The following is an 18,395-nucleotide window of genomic DNA, read 5'->3' as shown; positions in this document are numbered from 1 at the left end:
TCAGCTTGTTCTCTATAGTTAAAAGTCTGTTTTATGGTTTGCCTCTCTCGCTCTCCTTTTTACCCCCATGTTTATCTCTTTGGCCACTGAAGTTCCATATATGAGTGAAATCATATGGTATTTGTCTTTCTCTGACTTATTTTCCTCTTAGCATAATATACTCTAGCCCCATCCATATCATTGCAAATGGCATGATTTCATTATTTTTGATGGCTGAGTAATATTCCATTCCTATATATATGTGTATATATATATATACACACACACACACACCCACACACACACACATTTTCTTTATCCATTCATTAGTCAAAGGATATTTGAGTTCTTTTCATAATTTGGTGATTGTTGATACTATAGACATTGGGGTGCATATATCCCTTTGAATCAGTATTTTTGTATGCTTTGGATAAATACTTAGCAGTGCAAATGCTGGATCATAGAATAATTCTATTTTTAAATTTTTGAGGAACCACCATACTGTTTTCCACAGTGGCTGCATCTGTTTGTATTCCCACAAGCAGTATAAGAAGCTTCCCCTTTCTCTATATCTTTGTCAATACCCGTGGTTTCCTGTGTTGTTAATTTTAGCCATTTTGACATGTGAGATGATATCTCTTTAGAGTTTATTTTTGGTTTTTATCTCCCTGATGTTGAGTGATGTTGAGCATCTATTTGTGTGTCTGTTAGCCATCCATATGTCTTCTTTGAAAAAATGTCTAATCATGTCTTCCACCTATTTTTTAACTGAATTATTTGTTTTTGAGTGTTGATTTTTATAAGTTCTCTATAGATTTTGGATACTAACCCTTTATCAGAGATGTCATTTGCAAATATCTTCTCTGATTCTGAAAGTTACCTTTTAGTTTTGTTGATTATTTCATCTGCTGTTCATATGCTTATTTATTATCAGTCTATCTTTTGTGAACTACTTATTCAATTTTTTTGCCCATAGTTTTATTTGCTTTATTATTGAGTTTTTATTTATCTTTAATATTTTTATTTATTTATTCATAGAGACACAGAGAGAGAGAGAGAGAGTGAGAGAGAGAGAGAGGCAGAGACACAGGCAGAGGGAGAAGCAGGCTCCACGCAGGGAACCCGATGTGGGACTCGATCCCGGGTCTCTAGGATCATACCCCGGGCTGCAGGCAGCACTAAACCACTGCGCCACAGGGGCTGCCCTATTATTGAGTTTTTAGAAGTTTAAAAATATATTCTAGATATGAATCCCTTATAGGATATGTGCTTTGCACATATTTTCTCCTAGTCTGTGGCTTAACTTTTCATTCTCATATCAACGTCTTCTGAAGAGTAGAAATTTTTAATTTTTAAAGAAGTCCAATGTAATCCTATGTTCTTGTATGAAGCATGCTATTGGTATGTTATTTTAAAACTTTTGTATAACCCAGTGTTACAAAAATCTTCTTTTTTTAATTTACAACTTTAGGTTTTTATATTAAGGCTCATAATCTATTTATAAATTAATTTTTTAAAATTACCAGAAAATATGGATCAAAGTTAATTTTTTTACACAAGGGTATCTAGTTGTTTAAATACCAATTATAGAAAAGACTATCCTTCTTCTACTTAATTGCCTTTGCACCTTTGTCAAAAACCAGTTGTTCATATATATGTGGGTATATTTTTGAAGTCTCTATTAAGTTCCACTGATCTATTTGGGTTTAACTATTTAATAGCACTAATTTTTAAAAAAGATTTTATTAATTTATTCATGAGAGACACAGAGAGACAGACAGAGACATAGGCAGAGGGAGAAGTAGGCTCCATGCAGGGAGCCAGATGTGGGACTCAATCTGGGACCAGGATCATGCCCTGAGCCAAAGGCAGACACTCAACTGCTGAGCCACCCAGGCATCCCTAATTTTTTTTAAGTTTTGAAGTCAGGTAGTGTTAGTCTTCTAACATTGTTCTTTTTCAAAAACTGTTTTTGCTCTAATCTTTTGCATTTCTGTATCAAATTTGGGATCAGTTTGTCAATTTCTATTAAAAGTCTCCTCAATTTTTATTGGAATTGTATTGAGTTATGGGTCAATTTGGAGAGAATTAGCATCTTAACATTGAGTCTTCTGAAACATGAACATGGTGTAATTCTTCATTTTTAGGAGGTATTCTTTAGTTTCTCTCAGCAATGTTTTCTCATTTTCAGTGTGTAGATCTTTCATATCTGTTGTCTTATTATGGCTAAGGTTTTCACATTTTTTTAAAGATTTTATTTATTTATTCATGAAAGACACACACACACACACACACACACACACACACAGAGACACAGGCAGAGGGAGGAGCAGGCTCCATGCAGGGAGCCTAATGTGGGACTCAATCCTGGGTCTCCAGGATCACTCCCTGGGCTGAAGGCGGTGCTAAACTGCTGAGCCACCGGGGCTGCCCAGGGTTTCATATTTTTGATGCCATTATAAATGATATTTTCAAATTTCAACTTCAGATTGTTGCGGGTACATAGAAATAAAACTGATTTTTGTACATTGACCTTATATCTTGCACTTTATTAAACTCACTTATTCTAGTAGCTTTCTGTAGATTTCTTCAGATTTTCTTTATAGATGATTATGTCATTTCTAAAAAAAAAAAAGATGATTTAACTTTTTTTTTCTTGTCCAAGTACACTAGCTAGAATCTCCAGTATAACATAAACTAGAAGTGGATGTGAATTACAAGTTTTTTTCTAGTCTGGCTGCGGGGGAATAGGCACTATTTCCTTTGAGTTGGGCACTGTTTATTTTAATCCCTTCAGATGGCTCTTTCCCTGCTTAGTTCCCCATAAGTCTGTGTTGATCAGTACTATTGTTGAGGAGGAAACTGTAGATGTCTGGGATCTTCTTTGTGAACTATAGCTGTTTTTGGTTTCCTTTTTTCTCATCTTCATCTTATCAAATCAGGGCATCAACAGGTTTCCTCCTGGATTTCCCTTCCTCCTATGCCTCCTTTGCTGCAGTCTAGAAACTCTCAGGGCAGTAAACATGTAGTTATAGGATTCACTTCTTTTGTTTTCCATTTGTCAGAGATTACTGTATGTCATTGCCTGATGTCCTGTGTCTTAAAAAAAACATAGTTTTACTTATTGTGTCTGTTTAATTTGTTTATTTCAGGCTAGAGGTTAATCTGGCCTGTTTATATATCTGGGTCTGAAGTGTAAATCCATAGAATTGTCTATTTCCTTTTTATCTCACAAGGTTTCACTTAAATGTTTTCTTTTGGGATAGGTCCTTCTGTCATAACACCCTCAAAAATAGGTCCACCTTTTCCCCTTTATCTCACTTTTCTGATAGCATTGTTATCTTTTTTCAATTATAACAGTATATCTATGGATTCTTTATATGTTTTCTATAATAAATTGAGGAAAGAGACCATAATTATTTCACTCATCACTATATATCTAGTGCCTAGAAAATGTTTGACAGATGTTTAATATTTGTTGAATGAATGAACTTTTCCTATTTATTATTTACCATAATTTTTGCTCATTTTTGTTCCTTGAGGAATTCCTTCTTTTCTTATTCTTTGATTTACTCCTGCATTTTTGATGTTCTCCAATTCTTTTTTTTTACATTTATTTACCTCTCTTTCCTAGCTCTCTTATTCTTCCGCTTTTCTTTAAATTTTCCTTTATGCTTCTATTTGTGTTCCCAGCATCTGTTACGATTCCCTACACCGAAAAAACCATGCAGTGAAAGCAGGAAAATATCTATAGATAGACTTGAGACTTTCTAAAGGATATTACATTACATAAGTAGAAGTTGATGAGCAAGCACTCCTCTGATTCAAACAGGATACTATTATTCTCTAACAAGCAAAATTTCCGTCATTTTCACAAGTAGAAAGAGCACTAGATGAGACAGCTGACTGGGTATTAGTCATTCCATAGACTGGTTGTGATTCTGGAAAAGTTATTTAACCTATCTGTGGCTTGGTTTTGTATTATATTATAATAATGGCTACTATTTATAGAAGTGCTGTTACAAACACTAACAAAGAAAAGTTCCATAAGTCTCTAAGAGAGGTAGGGATTATGATTTTTACTTTATATGTGAGAAAAAGGAAACTCAGAGAAGTTAAGTGACTTGCCAAAGATTACAGAGTAGTAATGAGTAGTTAATACATATGAGTAGTTAAAAAGTAGAAAAAGTAGAACATGATATAAACCTTCTGTGACCCTATGCCTGCTGCTCTTTCCAAATCATTTCACTGGTCAGTGAAAACCTTTCAAATACGGAGGTTTCCTTTGAGCTATAGAGTTTTGTTATTCTATGATGTGAAAGATTTGCAAATGGAATAAAGTTTTAGGGTAGGGAGTTCTTGGAACCTGAACTATAATACAATAAAGTTTTAGGGTAGGGAGTTCCTTGGAACCTGAACTATAATACAAAATGATCAGTGAACGAGTCCAGGAAAGTTTGAAATTGAGGTGTTTATTCAGAAATGAAAAGTATAAAGTTCAAAATAGAATGTGATATCACTTTGGGAGCAAAATTGATATAATAAAGTTTAAAAGCTGGGATCCCTGGGTGGTGCAGCGGTTTAGCGCCTGCCTTTGGCCCAGGGCGCCATCCTGGAGACCCGGGGTCGAATCCCACATCGGGCTCCCGGTGCATGGAGCCTGCTTCTCCCTCTGCCTATGTCTCTGCCTCTCTCTCTCTCTCTGTGACTATCATAAATAAATAAAAATTAAAAAAAAATAAAGTTTAAAAGCTGAATTTCAGAAAGCACTCTTTCAGTCTTCTGAATTGTGAAAAATAATTTTAAGTTGTTTCATTTTTGAATATAATTTTTTATTGATTGTGGGTAAAAATTGGAAAAAAGGTGGTTTCCAATTATAGTATAATGTAATTGGTTTCCAGCAACCCCAAAACTGAGATACTTAGAGACACTGAATAGTACAGTGGAAAGCATATGAAATTTGTTTTAAATCAGATAGGTCTCAGCTTAAGACCCACTAATTATAACTTTGAGAAAATAACTTAGTATCTTTTGGCTTCATTTTGTTCATCTGTAGAGGAATCTACAGACAGATACCTATCTGCCTTAAAGAGTTACAATGACCATTAAAAAAATATAACACGGAGTCAAATTGATAAGCAAAATCACAGAAAAGAATAAATACTCAAAGGAAGTGGGTTAAGTTTCTCCAAATAGAGACAATGCAGATATGCTTTCCTGAAAGTTAGGAAACCATTCATGAAACGGCCAAATAGTCTCTATTATAATAAAATGGAACAATAGAAATGTAACCAGGTTATATGATTAAATAAATTAAAAAGCAAATTTTCATAAAACTTAGTTTTAAAAACATATTCCAGGATATACCTTCAAGTCATTAATCTGTCCCTTATCAAAATATGATATTAATTATCAAGAGAAGACTTTAAAGAAATTTGACTTCAAATCCCATGGCTTGTCTGAACTGCTAGATCACTGGTGGAGACATACAGGATCTCTTAATGGTCTTCTAAGGACTTGATTTTACTTCTGTCTTGACACTTCAGATCTTTGTTTGAAGAAACTATGATTTTTTTTTTTTTTCAGAATCCTAGTGAACCCAGTAACGATAGACCATATCTCTGGTCTCACTTGTTAAATTTGAAAGATCCCATGGCTATTCATATGAGCAAAAAGAACCAGCTACTCTATCTCACTACCATCATCATTTAATTACTGAGCACGTATTTGTGCTAGGTGCAGAGGGTATACAGAATTTGAGATCTACTCTTTAGGTTCTTGCCATGTATTTGGAAAGGTAGAGCATATGCATAAAAATAAGTAAACATACAAATGAATTTATGCTTAGTACAAGTGGTTCATATATGTCCATATATAAATATATATATAAGCTTGTACATTATAGGCATTGAATTAATGGAACTGGCACAACAGGGCTCTCGTGGCAACAGAAAAGATTTACAATAGGAAGTAAAATTTTAGCAGGGCATTTCCAGAGAGGGGATGATATGAATAAAAATGATAAGAGTATACTCTGGTTTCTCTTCAGATCGTATAAATCTTTCGCCTTTTACAAAAATGATAAGAGTAGCAAGATACATATGCTTGGCTTAAGGGGAATGTTTTATATAAGAGTAGTAGCGAATTCATTTGAAAATGTAGATGGGAATTATATTTTAAAGTATCTTGAATGAAGGTTTAAAACCTTTGCTTTTTAAATTTGAAGGCAATATAAAATTATTGAAGGGTCAGAAATAAGTGTGCATGTCTCAGAACTTCTTTAACCTTTATATCACAGTTGATACTGTAGAATTCTGATTAAGAACCTGCTCCTGTATCTTATCCTCAGTATACAATTTCTCTTCTTACTATAAAAGCATTACATATTTATTATAGAAATATCAAAATACACATAAAACTAAAATAACTTTTTAAAGTCCACACACAATCTCATGTTTAGAAACATTTATCTTTTTTTGTAGATGGATGTATTCTCTCTGTCTGCTGCTCTCACTCTCGCTCTCTCTCACACACAATATTGGGGACACCCAACCTTGAGAAGGCTAAACTGGAATTCAGAAGCTCAAGTATGTATGTTAACCACCTGGAGACTATTTACAGGAAAAGTTTTGGCTGAAACATTTTATGTGGCAGGGAATGGGTATGAAAGAATAGAATTAGGGTAGAAGTCAGCTAATTTTTTTATGTAAAGAGCGATATAGTATTTTGAGTATCATGGACCATATGGTTTCTCTGGCAACTGCTCAACTCTGCCATCGTAGTGTGGATGTAACCATAGATAGTACGTAAAAGATGAATGTGGCTATGCTCCAATAAAGTTTTACATATGAAAATTGAAATTTCACATAATTTTCAGGTGTCAACAAATATCATCATAATATCTAATAGGTTTTTATTTCAAGAGAAACAAAAGTCAACATAGATATCAACGTTCTATCACAAGTCACCAGGAGCAGAGACAGTGAAAAGCATCCAAAAAGGGGGTGTTCTGCTAGAGTAGAAAACTAGAGGATACTGATGATGGAAAATAAGTTACCCTATGGGCATTCCCAGGAAAATTTTAAGGATTTCAAAAGAATTGAGTACTTTAAGCTACAGGAAGACAGTATCTTAGGTTATTATAAATGATGTGATTCCATTAATCATCTTTAAACTTGTGAGGTGATGTCTGAAGAAATTCAAGATACAATGTGTATGTATATACATATATAACATATATACATATTTCATACAAATATGAAGCCATTATATATTGTTAAAAACCTGCTTTTAAAAAACATAACATTGATCAATATATTATAAACATCTTGTCAATGAATGTTTACTCCTAATATCACTAGTATAATTTGCATCTGCAATCATACCCTCATTTTCCATTCTTTCCGCACTAGTTTACAGAATTGCACACTCTACTGTCTTCAAGTTTGCATTTTCTATCATGCCAAATGTTAATATTGACTTTTTAGTTTGTGATTTTAATTCCCCAACTTCATAGTGTTTGTTACCTAAAATCACTATAGAAATGTGTTTGTGTATTCTATTTTAATTAAAAGAATCAGATATTAGGAATACTTAGCTAACTATAAGATATCTAATTACTTAGAAAAAGAAAATATTGTGGCCCTTGTTAGAATACTTTTATAAAACGGCTAAAGGCACAAGATTTCCAAAACAAGAAAGCATTCAATTGTTATTGATACTGGCATGTCAGGTTTACTATTTATAAGGATACCATGGCTCTTCCTCCCTCAAACAAAAGGCACTGACTCTTGAACTAGGAGAATGTAGTCTGCATGGTTTGAAATAAACACTGGAATTATGGGTGTGAATAAATAAGCATATGACATTAGCTTGATTTGAAGTATTTACATAATTATTAAAATCATCAGGTTGCACTTCCATAACAAAACAAAAATTTGCATGCATGCTGAATGTGTTTTTAAAAACACATTACTAAGCACAGACATATGGATTTAACTCAGGCATTAAGACTTAAAAAGCTATTTGCCTAACCTTTATAGAACTTACTCTGATAGGAAGTACGGATCCGTTTCGTTAAATCAGGATAAAGGTTAGACAGGCCACGCATGCAAAAGTTGTCTTTGGAACATGCCAGAACATCAGCATCAGCAGCAGGCAGAGGAAAGAGAGAAAAATAGTCTAAAGTGAAAGGAAGTGATATCATACCAGAATCTAGAACAGCCAAGATGAAGAAATTGCAGCAAGTTTAGGTAATCAAATTAGAAAGGAGATATTAAAAAAATAAATCAATTAGAAAGTAAGAGGTGATAGATGAATGATGAGAGTGCTGTAGTAATTTTATTTAATCAAATATCCTATAAGAATAGATGTCAAATTTCTCATATGCTTTTCAGGTAGTAAACTTATTTCACTTGTGAATAGTATGTATGTTACCTCATAAAAATCAAAATGGTTATCTTTAATCTTCAGTATTAACAAGAAAGATTGGGGATTTTAGTCTTTGGCATTTTATTTTTATAACAAAGTGAGTACTAATCGTAGTGATTTTATACACTAAATATGACGAAAGATTATAATTTAATCAGTTTTTCCCTGATTTTAAATTATCAAAAAATTCTAAGCTCAAATCATAACTGAGACTCAATAAGTTTAAATTAAGTAACAGTTATATTACGCTTGTCACAATATACACCTTGTCATTCCATTATGTATATCCAGAAGTAACATACTGTCATAAGATCCCGTTTTTCTACTTCAGTTTATGCTTTTAGCATACAAATATTGCCTCCTGTCCCCTAACATCTTCCTATCCTAGAGTCCATAAACTTTCAAAAATCAATGTTCTTTCCCAATTATGAGGGACTCTAATGGTATATGCATGCACAATGTCTCTTATTCTGTCTTTCTTTCAAAAGCCGGAAATGGTAGAGGCAGAGCCTATAGAATTTGAACTTTCCAGCATTCCTAAAATATTGCTAAAATCTGAGATACCTAACAGAAAACAAAGAAACTCCAAGTTTTGAAGGAGAAATTTTGTGTTCTGAAAAAGGGTTTAAATTAGCAATGTGGAAAGGGTTGAGGTTTATATTAAAAAAAAAAAATTCTTTGTGAGTAAATTTAATAAAGGCTTTAATAATCAATGATTTTTTTAAAAAAATCAATTGATTATTTAAAAAACAATCTGATAGAACTAAACACATAATACTATAGATGTACTTCCATCAGCAAATCTTTGAGCTCAACTAATTTTTTATCAATTAAGTTATGCCAGTGGACAGAAAATATGCAAAATTTTGTCAATGTTTACAAAGCCAACTATTTGGAGGAATATTCAAATTTCAATAAATTTTGGATAATTCAGCATATCAAAATTTGGCATTATATAGAAAGTATTTCTACTTATGCCTTAATTACCTTTATATGTTTTTCTTTTATATTTAAACAAATTGGTCCTGTCAAGCAAAGTGTTATCTTTTATAGCATTTAAAAATGTTAATTAATAATGTTTATTGCACTTGTGAACATACCTTCAAAAAAATCACCATCCAACAAGGAAAGGTGACAGCTTGAATATAGAGTTTAAAAAATTAAAAATAGTGAAATACTTACAATTATATTTTTAAAGAGTCCAGATATATTAGAAGAAAAATATCCTGTTAAACGCAACTATCACAAACAAATTTTTCAACTACAGAGCCTGATTTTCATCACATTTTTATATTTAATAGCTTCTTATTTTCTGTTATTTCTTAGGAGTTCGACCTAAGAAACTTGAGATGCTTCCTAACTTTGACAGCAAATTAAAGTTTAAACACTTCCTTTATCTTTTCAAAGATTATTGGTATGCTTCTGCCCAATTTTATTTACATGATATTATAAATTATGTTGATTTTATACTGCCATGCATTTGAAAAGTATCATAGAAGAAAGATAAGAAATCTAAAGGTAAGAAAACAGATGAACTAATCAAGTTCATAACCATTTTGTTTTATCTCCTACCTGCAATGAACTGCTTGTTTTTTCGAGGAGACCGTGGTTGACGTTGGTATAGGTCACTTGATCTATATAGGTCAATGGTCCCCATGCTTAACAGTACTGTCTTCTGTATAAAATCCACCACAGCCAACCCATTGCAGTTCCCAAATGCAACTCTGAGAGAAAAAGAATATGCAACTAGAATGTATCACAGCAATCATTATTATTTTTATCTTTGAATAAAAATAAGATAATTGGAAAGTAATGCCTTAGGGTTGGGGAGGTTAGATCATAATTGGTATAATGTCAGGAAGGATATCATGCCTTTACATAGGATAGGGTGGCCTTGTATAATAGACCACTGCAGTCACATTTTATCATCAGTTATATTATGTAAGTAGTGATTAACCAATCTGCTCTTTAACTTGGCCTTATATTTTTATAGTAGAATCATATAAAATATTTTTTTATGCAATGGGGAAAGAGATCAAGAAATGGCACACTTTATTAGCTATAGATGGTTAGGTACGTAATTAGATGCCTTTTAAAAATAGAATTAAAATTGTTAAGCTCCAAATTATGTTTCTTCTTAGACAGTATATATTTAACATAAAATTTTACATGAAAATTAGCTATCTATGTCTCGAGTTTTGACACCATAGAATAAACAATTTTCATTCACAAAAAATTAAATTTTCTCACTTGTTTTTTTTAATCCTACTTATTAAAAGACAAATATCATTTGATTAATTTCTCTTGAAAATTAAAATAGCTCTACTAAGCAGGTATTTTGAAGATTTACTTATTTATTTGAGAGAGAACATCAGCAGACGAGGCATATGAAGAGGAAGAGAGAATCTCAAGCTAACCCATGCTCAGCACAGAGTTCAGTGCGAGGCTTGATCTCATGACCCTGAGGCCACGACCTGAGCTAAAACCAAGAGTTGGTTGCTTAACCAACTGTTCCACTTGGGTGCCCTTAAGCAGGTATTATGATCAGCCTAAAGACTGACCACAATACACAAACTCTTTTCTCAGTTTAGAGCATGCCTTTTAAATGAATAATTATAAATTTGTGCTTTTGCTCCCTACACTAATAAAAATAGTTGCATAACTGCTGTTTTGCTCCTTTTTTTTTAAATTTTATTTTATTTATGATAGTCACAGAGAGAGAGAGAGAGAGAGAGGCAGAGACACAGGCAGAGGGAGAAGCAGGCTCCATGCACCAGGAGCCCGATGTGGGATTCGACCCCGGGTCTCCAGGATCGCGCCCTGGGCCAAAAGCAAGCGCCAAACTGCTGCGCCACCCAGGAATCCCTGTTTTGCTCCTTATAAGTAAGTCCCATGTTGTTTTATTGCTTAGATTGAATCTGATTAACAAATCATCAGTTTATTCTGTTTTTTCTACTCCACCAATCATAGCCTTCCTTAAAACAAGTAAAAAGAAAAGTTCTACCATACCGGATGTTTGCTATTTCATATAGAGTTCTACGTCTTCAATAAGACAGACTTTGGAAACTAAAAAAAATATTGTCATAAAAGTCAGCAGATTCCATCTCCAACATTTATAGGTGACCTTGAAAAAACTTAATGAACTTTGCCAGGCCTTAGTTTCTTTACTTTATAAGAATTAAATACTAGATTTATCTACTTATCATTGCTTTTATGAAAACCAAATCAGAAATTTTTATTAAAGTACTTTGAAAAATTTCCATACATAAGTAGGATTGGCCCTAATATAAGTAAATATTACACATATTACATATTGTAGCAAGTTAATCTCTTTAAGCTTGTACAGGTATGATAGAGTTTCTAAATGCAATACTGACAAGAAAAAAACAGGAAAATAGAATGTATTACATCAACTAAAATGATTTTTATTTTCGATTTAAAAATAATAATACTAGAAAGTTATACCTTAGGGTTGGAGAGGTGAAAAGTTGGGGAGGTCAGGCAATGATTATTGAAAAATACTGGATTTAATTTCCTAACTTAAATAGAAAACTGGACAAACTATATTAAGCAACAGTTTTCATATTTTGGCCAACAGGCAACACAGGATGAGAGAAAGATAGCATTCGAGGTAAATTCTAGGTATTTTTTTCGTTTTATTTGTTTTTACAGTTTTATTGAGATATATTTCATATATCATAAAAATTCACTGATTTAAATAAAGCGTACAGTTCTGTGGTTTTGTATTTATTTCTATCAATTTAATAGGTTTAGAATTGTGCATCATCACCATATTTTATTTTATTTATTTTTTTATCACCATATTTTAGAACATTTCAATACAGGCATCTAGGTATTCTAATTTAGACTAATTGTCCTAACTTGGTGAATAGAGAGGTTTCCCAGGCCTGGAGCACAGGAAACTGAGACTTACAGAGAGATCAGTGGTTGTTTTGAATCGAGGAGAATGATATTAGAATCTGATGCTGCAAAAGCAGCCAGAATTTATGAGATAAAATACTAGAGAGATGAGAACTGCATAGACAAAGTATACCAGAGATTTATAGAATGGTTCTCTCAAGCATCCATGTGAAGAAACTACCCCAGGCTCAGGAAAGAACCACCAAAGAGATAAAGCTGAACAAGTCCCAAAGCTCACACAAGGCTGAAAATATTTCATGTTACTACCAGCCAAACTGCTGAGATCTTCTACTACACATTAAAAAGGCACATATAAGTAGTATCACTTTAGTAGTGGGGACAATTGCCCTAAACTAAAGCTCTTCTGAACCCCATCCTAAAAAAATATTGAAACATCATTCTAAGTAACATAACTGCCTTCCAGAAAACTATCCAACTCTATTAAAAAGAATCAACAAAATACCACCACAGTTTAAAATTCACAATGTGCACTATATAACAAGTAGCAGGCATATAAAGAATTAAGAGAACCTGACTGATAATCAGAGGGAAAATAAGTCAAGAGAAACATAACTAGAAATGAAACATATGACAAAAGTAGCAAACAAAGATAATGCTTAAAAAATAGGGGCACACAGGTGGCTCAGTTGGTTAAGCATCTGCCTTTGGCTTAGGTCATGATCTCAGGGTCTTAGGATCTAGACCTATGTTGGGCTCCCTGCTCAGCAGGGAGTCTGCTTCTCCCTCTTCCTCTGCTCTTCCCTGCCCAACTTGTTCTCAATCTCTCTCTCTCAAATAAATGAAATCTTAAAAATTTGGGCACCTGGTTGACTCAGTAGTTGAGTGTCTACCTTGACTCAGGGCAAGGTCCCAGGGTACTGCAATTGAGTCCCACATCAGGCTCCTCATGGGGATCCTGCTTCTCCCTCTGCCTCTCTCTCTGGGTCTCTCATGAATAGATCTTTTTTTTTTTTTTTTAAGATTTTATTTATTTATTCATGAGAGACACAGAGACACAGGCAGAGGGAGAAGCAGGCTCCATGCAGGGAGCCTGACGCGGGACTCGATGCTGGGTCTCCAGGATCACGCCCTGGGCTGCAGGCAGCACTAAACCGCTGCGCCACCAGGGCTGCCCCGAATAGATAAATCTTTAAAAAATTTTTAAAAAATATACATACGTGTGTGTGTGTATTTCCGATATATTAGTAGAGGAAAACCTACTCTAGAGCTATAGGAATCAAGACAGGCTGGTATTGAAATAGAGATCAAAAATAAATTTTAATGAAACAGAAGAGTGGCCATAAACCCATAAATGATCAATTGATATTTGACAAAAGTGCTATGGTAATTCAGAGGAAAGATATTCTTTTAGATAAATGATATGAACAATTAGATATCCGTAAGTAAAAAAACTGAGCCCTAAATATTTACCTTCCATGGTACACAAAAAAAAAATTAAGTTAATTTCTTAAAAAAATAAGCAAAAGAGGGGTGCTTGGTTGGCTCAGTTGGTTAAGTGTCCAACTCTTGGTTTCAGCTGAGGTCATGAGCTCAGGGTCCTCAGATGGAGCCCTAGGTCAGGCTCCACACTCAGCATGGAGTCTACTGGAGATTTTCCCCCTTTCCCTCTGATACTTCCTCTGCTCACACCCTTTCTCTCTCTCTCTCTCTCTCTCTCTCTCTAAAATAAAATAAAATCTTTAAAAAACTAATAGGCAAAGATTTGAACAGACATTTCACCACGCAAGATGTACAAATGTGAAATAAAGACTTGAAAGATGCTGAACATCATTAGTTACCAGGAATAGGTAAATTAAAACCACTGATCCCACTTACATATTGACAAGTATGTAGAAAAACTGAAACCCTAATACATTCCTGGTGGAAAGGCAAAACAATATAACTTCTTTAAAATATAATCTGTCATAATAAATAAATAAATAAATAAATAAATAAATAAATAAATAAATCCTTCAACAACACAAGGGTTAAAGGCACCTACCCCACACCGTCAAAATCCATGATAACTTTGGTTTTCCCCCCGAACTTAACTACTAATAGCCTACTGTTGATTAGAAACCTTACACTGGCAACAAAGTCAATGAACACATATACTGTATATGTGTTAAATGCTATATTTTTACAATAAACTAGAGAAAAAAAGTTTTTAAAAAAATCATAAGGAACACATATTTACATTTTGTATTGAAAAAAATCCATGTACAAGTGGACCCATGCAGTTTAAACCTGTGTCAAAGGTCGACAACTCACCATTTGACCCAGTAATTCTACTTTTAAGTTATTTACCCAAGAAAATGTAAACAAATGTTACACATGGACTTATACCTGAGCAGTTAATAGCAAATTCCTTCATAAAACCCCAAACTGGAAACAACTAAAATTTCCATCAAATGGTGAATGTATAAACACATTTTTGTATATCCACATAATGGATAATGCAGCAGTGAAAAGGAACAAACCACAGATAATACGCATGACATGGATGAATCATAAAAGCCTTATGCCAAGTGAATGAAAACAAACACATAACTCATGATTTATGATTCTGTTTATATAAAATCATAGTAAATGCAGTCAATTTGAGAGGCTATAAGTGAGGGATGAAAATTGAATGGGAGGGGATAGGAAGGAATCTTTTGAGGTGATTGATACTTTTTATATCATTAGTTTGTTAATGATTACATGACTTGTATTTGTCTTGTATTGTTTGCCAAAACACATATTTCATACTTAAAGTTGGTGAATTTTATTTTATATACTTGATGTCTCAGTATTTAGTTAATTAAATTACTACCGAAAGGACAATCTGAGAGAATTACACTAGAGTTATAGACTATGGGCCCTAAGAATGTTCTGGAGAGAAAGAGATGATAGAGAAAATATTTTTTATTTTCATTTTATTTTTATTTATTTATTTATTTTTAAATATATATTTTTTAATTTTTATTTATTTGTGATAGTCACAGAGAGAGAGAGAGAGAATGAGGCAGAGACACAGGCAGAGGGAGAAGCAGGCTCCATGCACCGGGAGCCCGACGTGGGATTCGATCCTGGGTCTCCAGGATCGCGCCCTGGGCCAAAGGCAAGCGCCAAACCTCTGCGCTACCCAGGGATCCCTTATTTTTATTTTTAAAAAATATTTTATTTATTTACTTGAAAGAGATAGGGAGACAGAGCATGAACACAGAGAGGGAGAAGCAGACTCCCTGCTAGGCAGGGAGCCAAACGCTCTGCTCCATTCCAGGACCCTGAGATTATGACTTAGCTGAAAGCAGATGCTTAACTGACTGAGCCACACAGGCTCCCTGAGAAAAGATTTTCTAAAATTGGATATTTTAGGTAACTTGCCTGAAAGATAAAATTATTTCATTGAAGGGGAAAAGAAAAAGGTGAGATTTTTTTTTCTTCCAATACCTGTTGGTTAGGAAATTCAGAAGAAAATACCAACCAATAAGAAGATATTTTCAAGATTTGGAATTTATAATAAAAATAATTTTTATTAGTCTTGACTTTGTTTCTTTAATTAATATCTAAAAGTCTACCTTATATTAAAATTACTAAAATTAACACTTCTAAATTGTATAAGAGCTGATAAACTTTTCTATTTTATAAATACAAAATATATTTGTACATAGAAGTTAATAGAAGTCCAGATTACAATGTCTCTAAAATTCCTATGGGCATCCTGTTGTATTTGGCATTTATGAACAATGTTAGTGTATAAATACTTATATAAACATAAGTGAAAAATATTGAAAAAATACATTTCTATTTCATATCTTTGAATATGTTGATGCTTTAAGAAATATGAGTTTGTTCAATGGCTTTGGATAAAAGCAAAATTTACTTTTAAATACCTTATAAGTTTTGTTCCTGATATATATACTTAGGAAAAACGTTCATGCAACATTTGTAATCAATATACTTTGGAAAATTATTGGTTTAATAATTCAGTCTTAAAAATAGCTTTGTTTTCTTTCTGATATACCACTATGTAATGTTAAAAATTTGTTTAAATTTTTAATCTAAAATTTAACTTCATTCCACAGAGTTAAAAATGCAGTTCCTAGTTGTCCTAGCTTCATTTTAAGATGTTCACTGTGATTAGCAGTAACATATTGGACTAAATTATAGAACATTTCCATAGGTTATAAAACATTTCCATCACTGCAGAAAGCAGTGTTGTAGGTCATGTATATCTTAGGTTTATTTTCTCATAAGAAGCCTAATTTAAGTTCCTATAATTGACAACAATGTTATATTAGTTTCAGGCATACAACATAGTGATTTAACAATTCTATACATTACACGATGCACACCACAATAGTGTAGTTACCATCTATCAACATACAGTCATTACAATATTATGGACTGTATTCCATATGCTGTACTTTTCCTCCCTGTGATTTATTTTACAACTGTGTGTTTGCACCCACTAAAGCCCTTCACCTATTTTGCTCCACCTACCAACCCCATCCCCTCTGAAAAAAACTTTGTATTTATGTGTGTTTCTGTTTGTTCATTCATTTGTTTTGTAGATTCTACATATAAATGAAATCATATGGTGTTTGTTTTTCTCAAACTTATTTCATGTAGCATGATACCCTCTAGGTCCATCCATGTTGTCGCAAATAGTAAGATCTCATTCTTTTTCATGGCTGAGTAACATTCCATTGTGTGTGTATGTGTGTCTGATGTGTATGTCATATCTTCTTTATCCATTCATCTATTGATGTAAACAGGTTGCTTCCATATCTTTTTAAATTAGTATTTTTATTTTTATTTCCTTTAGATAAATATCCAGCAGTAGAATTACTGGATCATATGATGTTTACATTTTTAATTATTGAGGAACCCATACTGTTTTCCATAGTGGCTTACAAAATTACATTAACCAACAGTGCACAAGGGTTCCCTTTTCTGCACATCCTGACCAACTCTTGTTATTCTTGGCTTTTTAATACTGGGCATTCTGACAGGTGTGATATCTCATTGTGGTTTTGATTTGCATTTCCCTGATAATTAGTGCTGTTGAACATCTTCTGTGTCTGTTGGCCATCTGTATGTCTTTAGAAAAATGTCTTCTCAGGTCCTCTACCCATTTTTTTTTTAAAGATTTTTATTTATTTATTTATGAGAGACACAAAGACATAGGCATATGGAGAAGGAGCCTGCTGTGGGACTCGATCCCAGGACCCCTGAGCCAAAGGCAGACACTCAACCACTGAACCACCCAGTTGTCATTCCTCTACCCATTTTTAATCATATTTTTTTGGTATTGAGTTATGTAAGTTCTTTATGTATTTTGGAAATTAACTCCTTACCAGATGTATCATTTGCAAATCTCCCATTCAGTAAATGGCCTTTCAGTTTTGTTTATGGCTTCCTTTGCTGTGCAAAAGCTTTTGGTGTAGCCCCAATGATTTATTTTTGCTTTTTTCCCCCTTTTGGGAGAAGACATATCTAAAAAACTGTTGCTAAGGCCAATGTCAAAGAAATTACTGCCTTTGTTTCCTTCTAGGAACTTTGTGGTTTTATGTCTTACATTAAGATCTTTAATCCATTTGAGATTATTTTTTAGTGTGGTGTCAGATGTGGTTCAGTTTTATTCTTTTCCATTTAGCTGTCCAGTTTTCCTAATTCCATTTTTTGAAGAGATTGTCTTTTCTGCATTATATACTCTTGCTTCCATTGTCATAGATTAATTGATCATATAAGCATGGGTTTATTTTTGGGTTCTCTATTCTGCTCTGTTGGTCTGTGTCTTTTTATGCCAATACCATACTGTTTTGATTATTATAGCTTTATAAATTATCTTGAAACCTAGAACTATGATACTTAAAGATTTGTTCTTCTTTCTTAAGACTTATTTTGCTATTTGTGGTTCTTTTGTGCTTACATGCAAATTTTAGGAGTACATGTTCTAGTTCTCTGAAAAATAATGCCAGTATTTTGATAGGAATTGTATTGAATGTATAGATTATTTGGGTAATATGGACATTTTAATGTTATTAACTCTTCCAATCCATGAATGTGGTGTATCT

The 18,395-nt window shown here is 33.2% G+C and overlaps 1 protein-coding gene across 6 annotated transcripts in view; it reads right to left on the bottom strand.

The window, feature by feature from the left end:
* STXBP5L (syntaxin binding protein 5L) overlaps positions 1 to 18,395 on the bottom strand; it is a 381,900-nt gene that overhangs the window by 77,799 nt on the left and 285,706 nt on the right. For 4 of the 6 annotated variants that reach the window (XM_025475838.3, XM_025475864.3, XM_049105505.1 and 1 more), the window contains 2 exons: positions 9,982 to 10,133; positions 8,029 to 8,100 (listed from right to left, as the gene is read on the bottom strand). In XM_025475838.3, the coding sequence (XP_025331623.1) occupies positions 8,029 to 8,100; positions 9,982 to 10,133 (224 nt within the window). The remainder of the gene's footprint in view (positions 1 to 8,028; positions 8,101 to 9,981; positions 10,134 to 18,395) is intronic. The other 2 variants (XM_025475854.3, XM_025475881.3) reach the window with 1 other exon arrangement.

The sequence above is a fragment of the Canis lupus genome, chromosome 33 (assembly GCF_003254725.2).
Source record: "Canis lupus dingo isolate Sandy chromosome 33, ASM325472v2, whole genome shotgun sequence".
Taxonomy (NCBI): Eukaryota; Metazoa; Chordata; class Mammalia; order Carnivora; family Canidae; genus Canis; species Canis lupus.
Note: the sequence above shows the minus strand (reverse complement) of the source record. Positions and strands in the feature narration are given on the sequence as shown.